The sequence below is a fragment of the Tribolium castaneum genome, chromosome 3, assembly GCF_031307605.1.
Source record: "Tribolium castaneum strain GA2 chromosome 3, icTriCast1.1, whole genome shotgun sequence".
Classification (NCBI taxonomy): domain Eukaryota; kingdom Metazoa; phylum Arthropoda; class Insecta; order Coleoptera; family Tenebrionidae; genus Tribolium; species Tribolium castaneum.
In genome coordinates this window covers 16,174,320-16,195,021 of record NC_087396.1, presented here as the reverse complement: position 1 = coordinate 16,195,021, position 20,702 = coordinate 16,174,320, and the positions used below count along the sequence as shown (strand labels likewise).

The 20,702-nt window shown below is 37.9% G+C and overlaps 1 protein-coding gene across 2 annotated transcripts; it reads left to right on the top strand.

The window, feature by feature from the left end:
* The first annotated feature begins 78 nt into the window (after positions 1 to 78).
* Positions 79 to 20,685, top strand: puf (puffyeye). Of its 2 annotated transcripts, none has more exons than XM_064355650.1 (37): positions 79 to 275; positions 388 to 484; positions 537 to 994; positions 1,042 to 1,176; positions 1,235 to 1,506; positions 1,556 to 1,774; positions 1,825 to 1,998; positions 2,049 to 2,235; positions 3,924 to 4,002; positions 4,054 to 4,220; positions 4,271 to 4,418; positions 4,471 to 4,596; positions 4,646 to 4,820; positions 6,281 to 6,430; positions 6,485 to 6,612; positions 6,664 to 6,912; positions 6,960 to 8,031; positions 8,082 to 8,367; positions 10,527 to 10,681; positions 10,732 to 11,626; positions 12,927 to 13,153; positions 13,212 to 13,415; positions 13,474 to 13,813; positions 13,868 to 14,088; positions 14,139 to 14,413; positions 14,460 to 14,586; positions 14,635 to 14,949; positions 15,001 to 15,162; positions 15,211 to 15,390; positions 15,439 to 15,585; positions 15,633 to 15,897; positions 15,945 to 16,201; positions 16,255 to 16,445; positions 16,498 to 16,912; positions 19,052 to 19,723; positions 19,774 to 20,149; positions 20,199 to 20,685. In XM_064355650.1, exons 1-37 carry the CDS (start codon positions 233 to 235, stop codon positions 20,408 to 20,410), a joined length of 9,801 nt encoding a protein of 3,266 aa, XP_064211720.1. In that variant the 5' UTR covers positions 79 to 232; the 3' UTR covers positions 20,411 to 20,685. The 2 variants fall into 2 exon arrangements, with proteins under 2 accessions (XP_064211720.1, XP_015837450.2); XM_015981964.2 differs by having other exon boundaries at positions 1,223 to 1,506.
* Positions 20,686 to 20,702: the final 17 nt, after the last annotated feature.

The following is a 20,702-nucleotide window of genomic DNA, read 5'->3' as shown; positions in this document are numbered from 1 at the left end:
CGTTGTTATTTAAATATTGCAAAATAGAGTTTCTCTGTTTTATGGAATTTGTCTCGTATGGAAAACACCACCTGATTTTGACTAAAAACGTTTCAAAATGGCTGATGTTTGTCGTTAAATCTACACCATCTGATCTAAAATACCGAATAAAACGTACCGATAGAAGTTTTGCCGTTTTGCATTCGCAAAATTGCGATGAAAATCCCTTAAATTTTGCTTTACAGGCTTAGACATGTGTGATGCATGTTCGGATTTTGTACAACTCCTTGTTTCATGTAAGTAGACGGCCCCCTTCCGAGTGTAAAGTCTTTGTGTCACTTAAAACTCACCCCAAAATCCTTTACAAGTCGTATTCTGTTTCCACAACTGTACTTTCACTCCTTGTAGATGAAGCGCAAGTGTGCAGAGAGAGCAATGAACAGCCGACCCTAACCAAGCACGAAATCGACGTTATTTACGTTTACGTGCAGACATGGCCGGCCAGGTAGCCCTTTAAACCCCCATCAACGTCCTACCTAAAAAACCTTCTTTTTCAGACAATGCATGTGCTGTTATCGCGACCCAAAAAACCTGGAAAGGTTCAGTTACATCACCCAGGGCCTGATCTACATGGTCGTATGCCAGCTGAAACAATTGGCCGAAAAAGGTTCAGACGCAAAAAAAGAGGAAAATAAGGAAGCCGCCGATAAAGAGAACGAGGTCCAAGACCGCGATAAATTACTGATTTTAGTGTCGAAAGTGTTTCTATTAAATTTCCCGCTTTATGTTGCCTACAAACACACGATTCAGGCCAAACTCGACGAACTGACGCAACAAGAAATGCAAAATTTGAACCTTTTCTGCGACCTACACGACTCGGAAATACCGATTTATTTATTGAAAAATGTTAGCTGGTTTTGTAAAATGGGGGGGCTGTTGGCCATGACGGCGTGTTTCACGCAGTTGGCGCCGGAACAACTGCCGGTTTCCACCGCACATGCGATGATTTCGATTGGTACGCTTCTAAGGTTTTGTCTAGTTTATCTCACGATTTTTTTGCAGTCAGCAATTTAAAATTGTGGATGAACTACAAGAGTATGGTTTCAATGTTGGTACCTTTGCGTTCTTGTGTCTTACGTTACATGTGTAAATTATCAGATCAGGATTTGCGGGCGCCTACCACAAAAAGCATGGCAGGTGTGTTTTATGCCAAAAGACCGAACCAAAGCACTTTCACTGATAGATTTTTTTCTAGACTTTATGTGGAATGCAATTAAGGACCCACTGGATACTCCTGTTGCATTCGACATTGACGGCCTAGATTTAGCGTTTAAGTATTTCACTTCTAGTACTTTAACAATGCGACTTGCGGGGATTACCCAAATTAATAACCAGATAGGCGTTCTGGCTGAAATTTGCGTCGGGGAATCCCTGCCGGAGGCGGAAGCCGCCCCGAGACACATGGCCGACTGGTTGATCAACAACAATATCATTTCGCATATTTTTGGACCGAATTTACACGTCGAGGTACTTCCCCTATTAAAAAATAAACTTTCGTTTGATTGTCTTTATTTAGGTCATTAAACAAAGTCACATTATTTTAAATTTTCTTGCAATGGAAGGGAGAATAACTTGCGAACACATGGATATAATTTGGGCCGCGGCCCAATTAAAACATTGCTCAAAGCCGGTCCATGACTTACTTCCCGGACTTGTTAAACATTTAGCGGCCTCACCGACTTTGCATTTGTACAGTCTTTTGACCAAACTAGAACCGAAGGAGCACACAGAACAAGTACTATTTCGTGTTGTTTGTAATACTGGATGATTGTCTTTTGTTTTTAGACTTTGTATCTAGCGTCGGCTCTGATTAAGGCTGTGTGGTCACGTGGTGGCGGTGTACCGGAAGTGGGTTTGATAAATGTAGCGGCATCTAATGCCGGGATTACGTTACATAAATGTGCAACATCGTCGGAAAATAGTGTCAGTATTGATCCGAGCAATTCCGAGGAAGAACATGTAAGTAAAAATGTTGCCAAAGTCTAAATTTACAAAATTGTGATTATTAGGGTGAGAGTACGGGACAGTCTGAAAGCCACAAATCGGACAGCGAGGATATTGATGGCGTAGAAATAGATGAAGACGATGGCCCCATTGATGGGGGCAATCCTGGGCCCCCACCGTGTAAATTAGCCCGGAAACAAGCGATAGCTCGGGTTCACTGTGATGGAAGTAGTACCGACCCGGAAATCGATGGTAACAAATCACCAAAATATACATACATTCCGTACATCTTCGTACGTCGCTGGAAATTCTTGAACTTGTACACCATACCATCACTAATTTACCCCTCGAAACAACATTTTTTTTGTATTTATCTAAATGGTCCATAAAAATTGTCTTAGTGACTTTTTGGTACTGAGACCGAAAATGACTCATTTTTGGACTAAAATGTTGTTCCACAACTTGTTGAGTTTGAATCCGAAAAAGTTCTAATTTTAGGGACAAAAGAAGACAATCTCAATAACTTTCAATATTGAGTAAATATTTTTCAACAGATTGATTAGGATCTTAAAAGGAAATTCAGAACCAATATTAGTTACATTCTAGGTTTCATTCCCTAATCGCTAGTACTGTCATTGGAAAGGAAGGGAAAGCTTAAAGAAAGAAAAAAATATTGGTCGATTTGTTTTTAGTTAGAAGTGGCGCTTTATTTTTAAAATTTTTAGTCTTTGTACTCGTTGATTTTAAGTCATTTTAACTAAAAATATATTAATTCGGGTTGCGAGGACACTGAAGAGAGAGTTAAAAACTAACTCTTAAAATTTTTAAATAGCACTCCTACATTTTGAAATATTTTTTGAAACGTGAAAGAAGTTTTTCTCGAAGCATGGTTGAGGGGTTTCCGAGTCAAAAATAATTTTCATTTAGAATCTAAAAGACCTCTTAACATTTAATTCTTTAGATTGGCTAATTTAACAATCTAACAAAGGAGCATATGAATTAAGAGTATCTGGTAACAAGTACTTGGTATAGGTTTTGAATTTTCCATACACGACATTGATTTACCAGTTTTTTGTTTAAATTAAATTGACCTGAAATCAAATATAATTGTAGAACTCTTGGAATTCAAGATTAAAAAAAAATCGATAATTTTTTTCACGGTTAGATAGAGTTTTTTTAAAATCTTCAAAAATGTTTTAAAAAAATAAGGGATTCCATTTAAAATTATTAAGTGAGGGTAGCTGACGATAAGGAGATGAAACTTATGGGGTTTGCACAAGAATGTCGATCATGTAACAGGGATGTCTAGGAGGTTAATTATTAATGATTTCATAGGAAATACAATGATTTCTGGGGATGTACAAGGATGTACAAAAAGTTAGGGGATGTAAAAGGATGTATGAGTATAAGGGATGTATGAAGAGAGTATGGGATGTATTTTACAAATAGGATGTGTGGTGTGTAAAATTTAGATCAGTGTTTTTGTAACACATACATAAAATGCATTATTTTAGGCAAAATATCTTACAAAAATAATTAGGTACATATTTTATAAAAGGCCGTAGAAAAACACATTTTTTGCACTGTACAAATTTGGTATCGTATAAGGCCAGAAAAGTCTAAATCATTTCATTTTAACTTTTCCAAAAATTGAGTTTGTTTTACAAATTCAGCTTCAGTTCCCATCTTAATTTTTCTCTTTACCGGTTTCTTTAAGAAAATATCGATGATAACATTTTAAAATCTTAACATAGATTTACACAAGAGCGTAAGAAAACCCGTGACATATGCGTCTTAATTGTGCGCTTGCTCACTGGTCTTAATTTATAAGATAAATCTCCCGTACATTTCTGGAAATCTTTAGAATTTTTTGAACTTACACCATACATCTCCAGCTGTTTACCCCTCGCAACAATATACAAAATTGTATTGTTTGGTAGGTATTCCAATTAAATCACCGGCTGAAAAACCCAAGCGATGTGCGGTTGTTCCGAAAGTCAAAGCCGAGAAACGACAAATGTAAGCCTTCTTTTAATAAATTTGTATTTAAATTAAAATAAATCGCGTTAGGTCGTCCGTCAGGAAAAAAATATTATCAACTTTAAACGTCCTGCCTGAAGGGATTGAAGCCATAGGTTCGAGCAGCTCTCAAGACGAGGCCGATGTCGAAGAAGTTCCGGCCAAGTTCCGCAAACGTCGCAAAATGCTCCGTAAAACGCGGGTCAAGCGCCAAAAAGGTATTGTATCCGTCCAAAGCCGCTCAAAACCTGTGGGTAAAATGCTTTAGGTGTTCATAAACGTGTAGTGGCGATTAGCGGAATTGAAGCTTTGAGCGAAGTCGAGGTAGAAAGCGATTCGGAAATGAAGGCGGCTTTGAAAGGCGTCGCGGCGGCGGCGTTGGTGCTCCCGGCGCAAATGAGCGGTTTGGTCGAAACGTAATAAATTTTTTTCGTCGGTTTTATGATTTTACCGGTTTTGCTATTGTAGGAATTTAAAACCGGCCGATTACTTGGATGAGAGCTCGTCTTGTAGCGAATTGGGTAAAGATTCGGTCACGTTGGAAAGCCACGAGGCCGCCTGTACCAATTTTCTTACTCTGCACTCTCGCGGAGGGTACGTGACCGGTTTAGGCTCCCAGCTTTCGCTAATGAATCTATTACAGTTTGAATGTTTTTAGTCATATTTTGGAAATGCTGAGCGGGGAGGAGGCCGAAGTTGAAGGAGACGCCGACGGGAGTTACTCCTCGAGGATGAGCAACAAGTCCGAGAAAAATATGGCTGATTTCGACGGCGAGGACTCGGTGTGTGAGGAGGAGTTGGCTCAGTTAAACGAACATGTAAGTTTAGCACAGGTTTTTTGATAAAGTTTTACCAAACTTCAACTATTAATATGTTTTTATTGTCTATTTGGCTTTACAGTCCTACTTGAAATTATTTGATATTTTACGTTACGTATGTTAACTTCTTTTTTTTTCAATTTTTTTTCTTGCACCCGGCACTTCTTTCATCCATCCTTTTCTTTCACCATTTTTGTTTAGGACTATTTTCATCTCAAATTCGCACACTTTTAGCTCCACACACTGACTAGAGTCTCTTTTATCTCCACATAATCTGCACATTTTTTCCCTCTAAAATTCATTCTCCCTTTCCTCATTTCCACATCTAAATCTGACTATGGTTTTCTTATCTTTACTTTTCATCTTATTTAAATATTTGGGAGGTTCATATGGGAGGGCATCCTTTGCATTATATCTCGATTCTCTTATGCATGTTATTCTTTTCTGCCTATTTTTTCCACATCTCTTAATTTTACTTCATCTTTCATTGTTCTTCCCCTTTTTCTTATTCTTTTAATTTCTATAAACGCTTACACTTTCTTCTCGTTTTTTCTATCTAAAATTTTCATTTGCTTTTTTGATTTCTACCCAACACTGTTGCAGAATTCCTCATTCACGCCGAGTTCTTAATTACATCTAAAATCTCAAATTTGTAAATACTTTCTCCTAAACATTTAAAATTTTGAGAAAAATACCTCTATTGCATAGATATTAATCTGCTCTTTACGATGAAACAAACCGTTTTGCTCTAAGGGTTATAGATTCGCCGTAATTCTTCCATTCTTCGTCGAGATTTTTGTCGATTTGCGCTACCCAAAACATTTATTATGCAATAACTCCCGAACTATGAGAGATAACCCTATAAAGCTGATTGTCTTTGAAAAAAGCTTTTTTATTTATCTAATTAATTAACGTCTAGAAAATAGTCATATTCCCAATAGTTTTTTAGTAATATATTTTTTTTATTTTACCTGTTTTTGCTTTATGAGTAATTTGCGAGAAAATTAGTCTAAGAACAATATTATAATATTAATTATTAATTAACTAATTAATTAATTAAATGTAAATATCACCACTTTTGTCCTGCTTCCAGTTTTTTTTCCTTCTACTTTTTTCTCTTACTATGTACTTTGGCGTTTGTTTATTTATACACTTATTTTGCACCAGATTGATCTCTTCGTATTCCTTCCATTCTCAGACTTCTGCTCTACACATGTTTTTCACTAAACTATCAAACATCATCATTCTTCTCTTGAAATTTTCACCAAAGTATGTTCTGCCACACTCCACACACTTCCTAAAACCCTATCTGCTTTTTTTGCTGCTTTTTTATATTTTATATTTTATATTTTTACTTCTTGCTATTTATTACATAACTCAAATACTTGAATTCCTTCAATTAACCCAAGCTTTTATGGCAGTTTCAGTTATTCTTGTAATTTGTTGTGTTGTGGTTTAAGGCCCAGTTGAACCTTCACGCTTTAGCCAACCAATCGCCGGAAAAGTCCCCAGTTAGAGTTGATCCCAGACTTTCGGCGTGTTTTAAGGCCGACAATGTTTGCCAGCCTGGGAATACACTTTTATGGGATTTGCTCCAGGATGATAAAATTGTAAATATTCCTAGACACACCAATTCAAAAAATGAAACTAACCCCAATTTCTAGTGTCACTTAGGCGAAGGTCTCGCATTAGAAGCCGAAAAAACTCTATGTAATTTAATCTGTTATACACCGGATAAAGAAATTCGGATGAAATTTATCGAAGGTTGTTTACATAATTTAGCCAACAATGTGTACGTTTTTGTCGTTTTTCCATTTTTGTTACGTAAAAGAATATTTTCCAGTTCTGTGGTTGTGTCGTTACGAATGTTACCTAAGTTATTGACCTCGTTCCGAGGGATTGATATGCACCACGTGACCCATTGGGCCGAGCGTCAGCACCACATGATGAAACATTTTTTCAATAATTTAAAAACTTACACAGCCAATCCTTCAAAATCCTTACCTCTCTACACACACCAAATGCAAGTTCAGGTCCGGTTACATTTTCTTTCGGCTGTTTTTTCACCAGTGGTGTCCCCAAACACCTTCAAGTACGTAACCGACATTTCCAAACACTAGTCTCATTTTATTTCTCCAGGCTGAGTATCGAACAAGTCGATACATTATGGGAATGTCTGGCTCACGATCCCGAATGTTCGGATGAACTTTTCAGTTGGTTACTCTCACAAACTAAAACCACTGAACTCCACGCGTTAAAAATTGACGCTTTGAGACGCCTGTACATGCATCATTTGCCGAGTCTACCGCCGGAGAAATTCAGTATGATTTGTTTGAGTCTTTTCCAGCAGTTGTGTAGCTTGAATCATTTATTAACGATAAATATGGGCTCCGAATCGGTCCGAGAGAGTTACAACGTCGGAATGGATCATATGTGGAAAATAGCGTTGAGGGCGAATAACACTGATGTCAGTATGGCAGCTATTCAGTACATAAATAGTTACTACATGGGTCAGAACTTGCAAAACGAGGGCCAGTTTGTATGGCAATGTATGACCCATTTGAAGGCTGCGACCGAGGACTTGGTCAGTGTGAGCACTCCGGGGGCCGAGGAAGCGCCTCTTTTGTGCATCCAGAGGGCACTGTTGCTCATGAAAAGCCACCTTGAGACTTTCCGGCGACGCTATGCTTATCACTTGAGGAGGTGGACGCTGGAGGGCAAAGGCATAGGGAGTCACTCAGCCTCGTCGGTTGACCGCTGTGGCAGCCCTTTGAGGCTTATCGTCCAGTCGGGAAGTTCGACCGAGCGGTGCTACCTTGATATGTTAAGTTCGGACTATGTCGCCGACCTTCGGGCCGAAATAGTAAAATGGTCCGAAGGTCCAAGTCATACAAAAAATCAAGAGTCCGAATCCAGTCACAAAACCAACGATACGTGGATTCGACTCATAACACAAGGCCAGGAGTTAACTATAGACTGCGACGAGAAGACTTTGGCCGAAATGGGTTTCAAAGACAACCAAATGGTGTACATTTCGATCGGCGTGTCCAAAAACATGAAAAAGAGGGAGTGTTTAGATTTGCCATCGATGCAACCGCCTCCACCTCGCGAATCAATTCCCACTCTACTCCTCTTAAGACCGAATTATTTCGAGCAGTTGTTTTCGCTTATGCATACATTGAGTTCAATGAAAGTACCAGTGAAAGGCGGGGTGAGTTCTCGGCGAATGTATTAAACAATTTTAATGGTTTTTTTTTGTAGCACCATATCCCCAATACAAAAGCTCAAGTTTTGAGTCGGCGAGTTTGGGATATTTTAAGCTTGTTGCCGACGAACCCAACCCTACTACAGGGCTTCAAACAGTTAGATACGCCCCTAACTGAGTTACTTGACCCGTCGAGTGCACAAAAATTGATGTATTCGCTGTACATCGTAGAGTCACTCAGTGCGAAAATTTCCAAACCTGGAGAAAACGATAAGGAGTCATGGAGCCGCACTTTTATCCAACACGGCGGGTTACGCCATTTATTTGATATTTTTATGTCAGGTAAGTGAACGAATGCAAAAAATTAATACAGTGAAATTTCTTATAAGCGGATACTGACGGTGATGATTTTTGTCCGGTTAATGGAGGTGTCCTTATAATAATATATGGATATACACAAACTAAAAAATATTTATTAGAGGTAGTAACATGATACCGTTTGGTGAAATTACAATATTTATCAACTATTTCTGGAGATTTTTTTTCTTTATCTTGTACATCAATAATGGCATTTTCGCGAGAAACGTACTTAAAATTTATATGGTGATGAATTCAAAACTTTCTTGGCATTCTTGGCGTCTCAAGGATTTGATTTTTCAATGTCTAACGCAAAGCCAAGTATTTTTATAAACATGCTTTTATAAAGCGATTATAAGTTAAATGATCTATTTTCAATCCTACAGTTTTCAAAAAAATACTTATCACAAACATTTCCACTTTCATGCCAGTTCTTCACAAACTAACAGTATTTGCTGCTTGAGTTCCTTGTAAATTTCGTACACCCAGTCTGTTTTGTGTAAACCAATTCAGTATTTAACATACACTTTTTAGTTTTATTTGCCATGATAACGCTGTTTAAAGAATGAAGTATTGTAGGTGTTAACAAAAACGAATGCATATAGACACCACAAGATTTACTGCAAATAAAAACTGTGCAATAATACAATAATTTTGTCATTTTTGAGGTCTGAAACTGAATTAGTTTAATTCTAAAATATTTGCTCGCTTTTGTAATTTCCCGAATTTTCTAACAGTTTGTAATGATAATAAGCAATAACAGATGCGAACTTGACATGCTGTCTGCTTAAAGGCGAGAATATCCACGTTAAAAAGCTCCAAATTTCAGCCGTTGTAAATACTGTTTTTGAAAATTATTTACATTTTCTACTCGGGCTATTTGGGAGAAAGTGTTCTAAAATGCTATCTGTGCTTTATTTAATTAAAAAAAATCCTGAAAACTAAAAAACGGTGTTCTTTAAACATTATTTTTCTTGAACAATAAGTGTTAAAGAGAAAATGAAATACTTTTGGCCCTATAGTGGACTCTTAGGAATAAAGTGGCTTTTGTTTTAACTTGAAATTGGCAATCGTTAACTCATAAAACTCTTAAAACTTATCAGCGGCAAAATTTCCTGAGAAATTCGAATCCGAAGTTAGTTTTTCGCTTTGGAATTGCCTTCAGAATGACAAAGACATTATTGTGGAAATTTTTTAAAAACTTGAAAATGGTCAAATTTTTCGTTTATATCGTCATATCTTCCTTTTGGATAAAGCTACAAACTTCTTTGGTTTTGCAAAAGATTCCTCAACGAATTATTATTATTATTATTATTATTATTATTATTATTATTATTATTATTAATGCAGTTTTTACCATAAATACACAACTTTTACTTTTGAGAAAAGAAAACTGAAAAAATTGGCCAACACTACGAGTACAAAAGCAAATAAAATAAAATGCCACTTCAAGCGCATCTCGCAATAACTTGCTGAGTGTTAGAGATAACAAAATTATTCTTACACCAAAACTTTTAGGATAACAAAAAATTTTACTACATAAATATGAAACGTTAAAGAAAACTACAATTTTCTCAGTTTTTTTTTTTTTGTTAAAACTAAAACTTGTGTCTATTTGTTAGAATCCACATTTTTTCAAGAATCTTCTAGCTTTATTCAGAAAGAAGATATAACGATGTAAACACAAAATTTGACCAATTTTAAGTTTTTCAATAATTTTCACAGAAACGTCTTTCATGATGAACACAATTTCAAACAGAAAATCTAACTTCTGATTCGAGATCAGCAGACAATTTTGCATTAGAATCAAATAAACAAACGTGTGTCCTTCAACCCGGACGGACATATAAATTATTAATTATTGCGCGCTACGAACTCTCTCCTGACCATTTGACGTAGAGCACATAAAAGCAAATGACTTGTGGCCAGTTATGTTGGAAATAGAGGAATTCTCCCTCTTAGAGGAGAGATTTTATTTTCAAGGATCCTATAATTGCGTCCTTTTACGAGAGAGTCTGCTTAAAAGAGAAGCAGTTTTAAACGGGCCCAACAAAAATGTCAAAGGCGTCCGCTTATAGGGGGTGTCTATTAAGAGAGATTTCATTGTATTTGGGTGAATAATACATCATATTTAATTTATTTAGGGGTTTTACAACGTGACGGGGGCAACGGCAGCGAATGGCAACAAGACTGTCTTGCTTCCTTACTTAAAATAATTTGTCAATTGGGGGTGGAGTCCCTTCCAATCGAATCCCGCCCGGTTCGGAGCGATAAAATCGTGATACCAAACCTGAACGAAGTAATAATACCAACCTGAAACTGTTTAAAACTAATTTTTACGAATTCTAGGCGATGCTCGCAATGATCGATGTTAAGAACACAATGCCCCAACTCACAAGCATCCTCGAAGAGGCGTCACTACCGAAAGACCCCAATCATTACAAGACCGGTTTCTGGGGGCGCGCCCAAGTCGTACATTACGCCATGTCTTTCCTCGTCTCGTGGTTACATTGCAGTGAAGAGGCCCGACAGGCCCTTTTCCAATCGCCAAATTTCTCGATTTGGTTGCAAAGACTCGTCTTGGAGGACCCCGAACCTGCAGTACGACGCGAAGTTTGCTCGGCGATTTACAGATTATGTTTGGGAATTTCGACCAGCGGTGACATGCTGGAGAATAGTTTGGTCGCCCCCATGCTCTCTGAATTACTCCTCTACTTGGATAATGCGGAAAGTATGCGGTCGCAAAAATTCGAAGCGATCCCGGTTCTGGAAGAGGGCAAGGAGCCCTACGGGCCAGCTTGTAGGGATTATTTCTGGCTCGTGGCGCGGCTTGTTGATAGTTTACCCGACGATTTAGTTAAAGAGAGTCTCGAGGATCCGCAGAATTGTGTTATTGACATCAACGGACTGACGAATAAAATTTCGAGGTCGCTGTTATCGAGAGAGTATCTCGAGACAAGACATCGAACAATAGATGATGATGGCTTGATCGGGTTGTTGAATTTGTTGACGAATTTGATTAAACACAGACCGCCATTTCAAGTCAGTAAGCAAGGGCAGGAGTTGTTGGTTGAGGTTTTTAAATTCTTGTTTGCTTTACCAAGTCCTAAGTTGAGACACGTGCCCAAGTGTAAGTCGCCGAGGTCGAGGACAGCTGCTTATGATCTTTTAGTGGAGTTGGTCAAGGGGGCGCCGCAGAATTACTATATTTTGCACGAAAAGTTGCTCAAACAACACCAACCAGGTTTGTATTAACAGAGAGCAGATGACATAGAGAATTTTATTCTTGATTTTTACTTTTAATAATGGTTAGGTTGCTGTGATTAATTTAGTTAGTATTTTATTTGTTTTTATAATTTTATTTCCTTCTAACTATGGTACTGGATGCTGTCATAGACAGACGTACTACCAGTACGTCATTTAACTTTAATTTTGTTTTAAGTGTTCTTTTTTAGTTTATTTCTGTTTTTTTAACAGCGTCCGTGGTCACTTGAGTTTATTTTAATTTTATAGTAGGTAATAATTTAACAAAATTTTTCCTTTTTTTTATATCAACATGGGAAATTGTTTTCAATTGGAATTTGATATTTTTACTTTTGTTAATGAACTGCAAGTTTATTACAATATTTGTTCTAAAGCTTTAAGATTCGAAGTTAGACACACATTAACCCAACATATCGCCACAAAAACATCGAGAAAGTTTAGCCGCGGGAATGAATAAGTATAGGATTTCTGTGAAGCATTTGTTGCAGCAAATATTCCGTTTAAAAAATTATAAATAACCCTAGCTCATACCAATTAAAAAAATACACAACACAACACGTGAATTCCAGACGAATCTACAGTTATAAAAACACTATAAAAAAATTTCTACGACAAGAAACGTTAAGATAAATGGCAACTTTTTAATGATTTTTTATTATAACGAAAGGTATTCTGATCTCACATTACATTATTTCTAATTTTTGTAATATTAATATCAGTATTTATGATTTCAAAGTGGACCAATAAAAAAGACGTAAAGTATTCGTGGATAATTGGTCTTTAAAACACTTGCTCTATTTGGAGCACTCCAATCGCGCGTGTTTTAAAGACCTCAATATCCATTTATACTTCAATATACTATTTTGTCCGAAACCCAGACTTTTTATTCGTAGAAAAATAGCTTCAAATAACTTTACAGATCGAACAATGTCTTTAAATTTTTAAAACTTTCGACTTATTTTCCATTTGCACCAGTTACAAGTTGTGACATAGAAAGGTCCTTTTCTCATCTCAAAGAAATTAGACTACAAAAAGAAATCAGTTTACAGAAGAAAATTTGGAAATGTTTGCCGTTTTTCAAGCTTCTTACTCTTTCGTGCTCCAAAAATGCACAAACTCTCGACAAACCAGCAAATTCTGTTTTATTATCATTTTTTTTAAATCCCTCGCATCCTGACGACAAATCGGTGCGCTAATTGCTGAGCTGTAACCTTGACTCCTCTATTTAGTCGGCCCTCTAATTATTAATTAAATCGGTATTATTTATTTATTTAATTAAGGGCCCCATTCGCCCTACCCTTGGGACTACTGGCCCCACGAAGACGGCCGTTCCGAATGCGGTTACGTCGGTTTAACGAATTTAGGAGCGACCTGTTACATGGCATCTTGTATGCAACACCTCTACATGATGCCCCAAGCTAGAGCCTCTATTTTGGCCGCAAATACCGAACATTCGAAACACGAACCGACTCTCAAGGAGTTGCAACGGATGTTTGCGTACTTGCTGGTCAGTACACCCTTTATCTTGTTTTTCTCCAATTCAATTTGTTCTTTATTAAATTAAGGAAAGTGAAAGGAAGGCTTACAACCCCCGCAGCTTCTGCAAGGTGTACACCATGGATCACCAACCGCTCAATACCGCCGAGCAAAAAGACATGGCCGAATTCTTCATCGACTTGGTCAGCAAATTGGAAGAGATGACTCCGGCGTTAAAAACCGTGGTGAAGAAATTGTTCTGCGGTGTCCTTAGTAACAACGTTGTGTCATTAGTATGTTATTTGTTTTATCACATTTCACTCGACTGTTTTTTTTTTGTTTTGTCTGTAGGACTGTGGCCATGTTAGTCGGACGTTAGAAGAATTTTATACAGTCCGGTGCCAAGTCGCTGATATGCGAAATCTTTACGAGTCTCTTGATGAAGTCACAGTCAAAGATACTCTCGAAGGCGATAATATGTACACGTGTTCGCAATGTGGTAAAAAAGTGCGCGCCGAAAAAAGGGCCTGTTTTAAAAAATTACCGCATATTTTGTGCTTCAATACGATGAGATACACTTTCAATATGTTGACGATGCTCAAGGAAAAAGTCAATACGCATTTTTCGTTTCCGTTGAGGCTAAATATGGCCGGATATGTCGAAAAACAATTAATGCCGCAGCATTATCAGGGTAAGTAACTACATGTTTGCACTTGCATGGATTGATTATCGCGTTAATTTATAGAGGATAAATTAAAACAATACGAGCCGGAAGATGAACAGTATGAGTACGACCTAATCGGAGTCACGGTTCACACTGGGACGGCTGACGGTGGCCATTATTACAGTTTTATCAAAGATCGAACTGCAGGTTCGCGTGATAAATGGTTTTTGTTTAACGATGCTGAAGTCAAACCGTTTGATCCGAATCAGATAGCGGCCGAGTGTTTCGGTGGCGAAATGACGGTTTGTTTATCCAATCTCCTGTTTAATCGACACTAAAGCCCCGATTTTAGAGTAAAACATACGACAGCGTCACGGACAAATTCATGGATTTTAGTTTCGAAAAAACGAATAGTGCTTATATGCTTTTCTACGAGCGTTGTCCGATTGTGACTTCGGAAAGTTCCGAAAGTTCTTCAACAACGCCCGAATCTGGTGAGAGCAGTCAAATACTTAGTAACACATCTGCGGCCACTTTCGAGTTGAGTAAAGAGTTGGAGGATTGGATTTGGCAGGACAACATGCATTTCATTCAGGATAAAAATATTTTCGAACATACTTACTTTAAGTGAGTTGGTACTAATAACTTAAGTAGGTTCTAATGTTGTGTCAAGTTTCATGTGGCAAATTTGCGGGTACATACCGCAGACTATCCTACCGATCGAGCCGGATATCACGCAGAAGGCGGCCCAATTGTCCACTTCGTTTTTCATTGAGACTTTTATTCATGCCAAAGAGAAGGTAACAGTGTGGCGGACCGCAGACTGAACACTTACCGCATTTTTCCAGCCGACGATGGTACAATGGGTTGAGCTCGTAACGAAGCAGTTTAATGCGTGTCAAGAGGCTTGCGTGTGGTTCCTGGAACACATGGCAAACGACACTTGGTGGCCAGTTCAAGTATTATTAAAATGTCCGAATCAAATGGTGCGACAAATGTTTCAAAGGCTGTGCATACATGTGATACAACGCTTGAAGCAGTCACATTCTAGTTTATATTTAGAAATCGATCGAGACATTCCATCGGAAAATAAAACGGTCGAACCTTCGAAAATCGGAAATGCGTCGTGTGTGACGAAATTCATCAAAACTTTATTATCACTTGTAACCTCCCACAATGTGTGTCTTTTCCGCAAATAATTTTCTCCCTTACAGATGGAGCACGGGGCGAAAGCCCATTTAAAACACTTGACGGAATATTTCGGTTTTTTGTACGAATTTAGTAAAATGGGTGAAGAAGAATCAAAGTTTTTACTAGCTGTAGGTGCTATTAACTCGATGGTGCATTTTTATTTGGGACAAAAAGCGAACGATTTTGTGAGTATGCGAAAAATTTAATCCCGTCTTGTGCATTCTTTCGCTTAGGTTGATGTAAGCGAAGGTGAGGAAGAAGAGGAAGTCGTTGCTTTACCTAGTGATAAGTATAAACCGGCCTCTCTTGATAAAATGATAACACTAGTAGCGTCACTAGTCGAAAAAAGTCGTGACTCGAATATGAAATTACAATTAAGTGAGAAAGATTATAGCGCAGTGGCCGAAGGCAAAGTAAGTCATGTGTGACATACGCGATTTTTTCTATCAGGGTTTTTCCAGGGTTTTCCGTTTCTGTATCAACAAATCAAAGACAACATAAATTTGCAGCAAACGCGTAATTTAATCCATTCGCTGTGCCGAGGGAACAACCAGTTAGCTCAGTCGATAATTTGCATGATCTCACAGGCGATTTCGAGACATTCCGATGTAAATAACTGGCTTTTGCCGATAAAATATTTAATCATGTTTTGTAGACCTCCCAACCCTTTTTCAAAATCCTAACCCTCCTTACCGAAAGTACAGCCCAAGGTTCAGGTGGTTCATCATCCCAGCCATGTTTCACACAGTTAGTTTTACAGAAGGTGTGGGAAGCGGCAGAATGTTGTCCCTATTCGGCGTTGGATTGGTTGGCTCTGCAAGTGGTGAGAAATCGGTTGGTGCATCAGTGGGTCTTAAGTTCGATGGATTCGTGGCTGGAACACTTCCTCATAGCCCACAGCAACCAACGCGTTCGAAATGGTAAAATTCGTTTTCTCCGACAATTGAAAATAACCAGCGTGTTTCAGCCGCCGGTTATTTGCTCGTCAGTCTGGTGCCAAGCGCCCCCTTCCGGCAAGGCTTCCGCGCCGCGCATCGCATGCAAAGAGAGCCCCAACTCTCCAACGAGGCCCAAACGGTGCTTCACCAAATTTACACAGGCCTGTTGAGGCTACTAGGCTCGGCTAAGCACTATACGGACATGCAACAGCACGGCACGATGAAGCTAACAACGTACTTTGCACTCTTGATGTATTGTTGTGTGTCAAGGACGGAGAAGTTGATGGTATGAGGATTTTTCGGTTTGTAAAGGATGGGTTTGTATTGGGGTTGTTTCAGTTCGGTCAGTATTTCCTGCAATTGTGGCACCTGTTTCATCCGAAATTATCGGAGCCTTCAATACCTGCATATCACAATAAACAGGCGCTGTTGGCGTTTTGGAACCACGTTTGTGTCGACTGCCCCGAAAATGTGCAATTAATGTTACAGAATGCTCACGTTACGAAAAATATCGCTTTTAATTATATTCTGTGAGTTAAATCGAAAGTAAAATCAAAAATGGTTCGAATGGTTCAGTTTTAGTGCCGACCACGATGACCAAGAGATTGTCTTGTACAACCGTGCCATGTTGCCAGCGTACTACGGGTTGTTGCGAATGATGTGTCAACAGTCTCGTATTTTCACGAGACATTTAGCCCAACACCAGAATTTGCAATGGGCTTTTAAAAATATCACGCCACATCCGACTCAATACCCGCAAGCGGTCGAAGAATTGTTCAAGTTAATGCAACTAATGGTCATGAAGCATCCCGACATGACTGAAGCCGAACAAAGAGAAATCTGTAGTTTCAGACGAAACACATTGATGACGTATTTGCAATGTTTGGACGGTAGGACAAGTTGGGGGACTTTGATTTCGGCGTTTAGGATTTTATTAGAGTCGAACGATGATAAACTTTACGTGGCCTACAATGGAGGCTTGCAGATTGTTTTTGAAGTGAGTATTTTAAAAGTTCAGGATGGAAAACACCAATTTTTAGAAGCTCTTGTTTTGTTGTCTGTCTGTCTGTTTCATATTTTCCGAGCCAAATTTGAAAAGGTTCCTGTCGTCTGAACGAATTGAAATTTAGCATACTTACGTAATCTGCGTGGCAGTGAAATTCTATATAGTTAATTAGCTCTCAAGGGGGTTAAATTATTATTAGCTGAATTAAGAAGTAATGTGTAGCTTTTTTCTCATAATTTCTTAAAATATTTTTAATAATATAAACCAAAAAAGCGACCAAGTTCTACTTTTTTAGTGCACAAGCACGATTTGATGTTTGAGCCTTACCTAAGATCATTCATTTAAAGCTTTTATTTCCTTATTTTTATTTTTATGCAAAGCTAATACAAATTTTATAGCAATATTTACTACGCGTTTTAAAATCATTACATTAAGAACGATTGCAATAGTAAGTCAAAAGAACCAATTATTTTTACTAACATTTTATTTTGTTTCCTTTTTTGCTTTACGTTTACGTAAAATTAATCGTGTATCGGCTTTTTCGCGATTGCTAATAAGATCCCCCACTTCTGTGATATCACTGTATTTGTTAACTGAAAAATATAAATTATTATTTTCAATCCACCAGCTATAATAAGTGCCTCATTGTTTGATAAAACATTCATAGAAATTTCAAAAATGTACTTGATTAAAAAATTAATAGTCACTTTTTTGTGAGAATCGCAAAACTGACTAAATTTCAGAACTTTTCTAGGGCCAGTTACGTAGTTACGAACAATTAGCTGTATGATGCCGTTCTTGTGATTTTACAGAATCATTTTTGTATGAATCAAAGATAATTGGAATTTGTGATAATTTATTATCCACATAAAGAAAAAATTCAGCAAGATAAAGGTGAATTTACTAGATCAAGAGACGCCGTTAAGCCAAATAGTTCAAATTTTGAGATTAAATCAGACTTTGCAGTCATCCTCATAACCCTATTTCGAGGGATTTTATTACGATCCATTAAAACGTTATTATATTTTTATTTTTTCAAGAAAATTTTCTAGACTTTTATACGCTATTTGTAGCAAACAATATGTTTTAGAGTAATTTACACATTTCATAAAATATTTTGTAATGATTTTAGATGATTTACGTTCTATTATAGTATATAATTAATAATTAGGCCTCGAATAAATAATTTTACATTGTTTCGTGGATTATTACGTATAACACTTTTTATTAAAAAAATAATATTTAAAAAACTGTTGGGTTTATTGATCTGAATCTTTCACTAAAAAACTTTCTGGTTTTATAAAGCGCTTTAGAAACATTATATGGTCAAATATTTAATAATTCATGTAGCTCTCCGCATGGTGAAATTTTCACCGCACAATTTTGTTTTTAGAGGTTTTGGTTTTAGAGGCCCTTTTCACAAAAACAAAATTGTTTTTTGCAAATCTGCTGCTGGACGCGCCCTAGTTTTTTACGTAAATTGACCAAATATCAAAGTTCTAGCTCAAATGGTTAATTTACCAGGACGATATAAAAGAACACAATTTTCTGAAATCTAATTTTTACATAAAAAATTAACAGTAACAAAATTCAGTAGTAGATATCCATTTCTCACTTGGTTATACCTTATTTTCAAAAACAGGCATAATTTTGGGTCGATTTTACTTGACTATATTGTTATAATATGGACCATTTGGGCATTTTACGTAAAGCGGACGATGAAAAAAAATTACAACCTGAAATTCGGTCATAATCGGGATAATGAACCTTTTTTTAATTTTTTTGTTAAATTAAAAACAACAGTGATTTTACTATATAACGCATCATCTTAAATAATTTATTATTTATTGCTTAATTTGAATAACAGTTTACAAAAACTTTATGCTTAATATTTGGTAAATTTTTAAAAGTCACTAACGTTATAAATAAATCATTCTGAGAAAAATCATCTCGAATTTACTACATTCATACCTTTTAGGAACCGAATTTCAGGTTGTCGCAATTTTTTTCGTTTCCGCTGCACGTGATATACCCCCATCACCAAAACTTTTATAAAATTTCGAATCCTAGCTTGCAAACAAAAATATTCTCCTCTGATAAAAACTTTTTTTATTAATTTTTTTATTTTAGTGTTTCCAAAACTTGCACATAATGTTACACGAGGCCACCGCTTGCCACGTCTCTGGAGACCTGATGGACATCCTCACCATAATGCAAGACCTCGTCCGCTGCGTGCGCACTTACCGTGACAATAAAGACGCCCGTGGTATTCTCCTCGCCACAAAAGACTGGCTGGAAGTCCTCCGCAAGTTAGCAACACTGCTCAACACGTACAACCCGCCGGAAATGCGCTCGTTGTGCATCGACGTCTTGAAGGAGTTCGTCCTGATCATGGCACCGGAAGTGATGCAGATTTTGGTGCCTCTGTTGTCGCATTGCCATTCTGCCTTCCAGGACAGCCACGATGCGGTGCCCCTGGGCCCCTATTTCCCTCGACGGGGGCATTCTCTGCCCGTTGTGGCCGGAAAAGGGGGCGCACGGCCCCTAAGACCGATGGTGCAGATGACGGTGCCCCATAATCAGTTAGAGTGCAGTCGCGGGGTTGATTCTGAATACGACGAAGCGCTGGATAAGTTTTACACGCCGTACCATGATTTCATCGACATGTTGTTCCGACTGGCGGTGAATAACGACACGGTGACGGAGGTTCTGGTTAATTTGAGTGCGGTGGTTGGGTTCGAGGCGGTGCCGTTGCATTCTACGTATTTTCCGAAGTTGTGGTTGGATATATTGAAGGCGCAAGTGAGTATTTTAATCCCCGATTAGCACAAATGAGTCAAATAATTTTGTAGCACATTGACCGCAAGTACATCTCCATGCTGACGAGTTGTAATTATTTCGTCGACTACATTGACGCTGTTCTGCTCGACGAAAGATCGGCCCTAACAGTAAACGTAATTTACGAATTCTTGGTGGCATTTTTCCCGAAAGTCTCGGCGCACGTCCTTTCGGAACAAACCCTCACAATGATCGACAACACGGTGGTGGCTCTGAGCGAACAAGTGGGGTCGTTGGAGGTCACAAAAATGGCGAAACGGCTGGCGGGTGATTTGCGAGCGCTGATTTTGGTGTACAATAGTCCCGAGGCTGTGCCGCCGCCTTTGCTTAGAAACACGCTCAAGCAACTGCAAAGTAAGGTCGCGGTGGAGATCGAGAAGAGTAGTAAAGGTGAGACGAGACTGAGCGTTTTGTTTTTGATTTAAATGTTTGGTTGCAGATAAGGAAACGGGTGGGAGTAGCGAAAGAAAGGAAGATCAACCGAGCACGTCCAAAGACACTAGTGATAAAAAAAGTGACAGTGATTCGGAGACGCAAAATACATCGTGTAGTGACGATAGTGCGGATGAGAAGAAAGGTCCAGTGGAAAATTTGAAGTTGTTGGATACGATACTGAACGAATTACTCGCCATTGTTGATAAAAAGGCTTAATTTCTGATTTTGTATTGACCAATCTAAGTGTTCTTTACACGCTTTTCTATGTGTTTCAGATTTTGTAGATTTTTGTATATTTTTAGCTTTAATATCGGCCGAGTGTCGGAAATTAGCAGGGTTTTGCCTTAAGTATGAATTTTTATTACTTTAAGAATGGATCTAATATAACGTCGTTGAAGTGCTTGTAACTCTCATTGTTTCAGCTTACATTTTCACTGTAAACTTTTTCATTACAAGACTGTTACAATAAAATATCTCTTTTATATGTTGCAGTGTGACTTTTTCTACC

Bases quoted from the DNA above. Each gene is read 5' to 3' on its own strand.
- puf (XM_015981964.2), top strand. From the start codon at position 233: ATGTGTGATGCATGTTCGGATTTTGTACAACTCCTTGTTTCAT. The intron at 995-1,041 runs GTACGCTTCTAA...ATTTTTTTGCAG, and splicing joins ACATGCGATGATTTCGATTG to TCAGCAATTTAAAATTGTGG. The intron at 15,898-15,944 runs GTAAAATTCGTT...AGCGTGTTTCAG, and splicing joins CAACCAACGCGTTCGAAATG to CCGCCGGTTATTTGCTCGTC.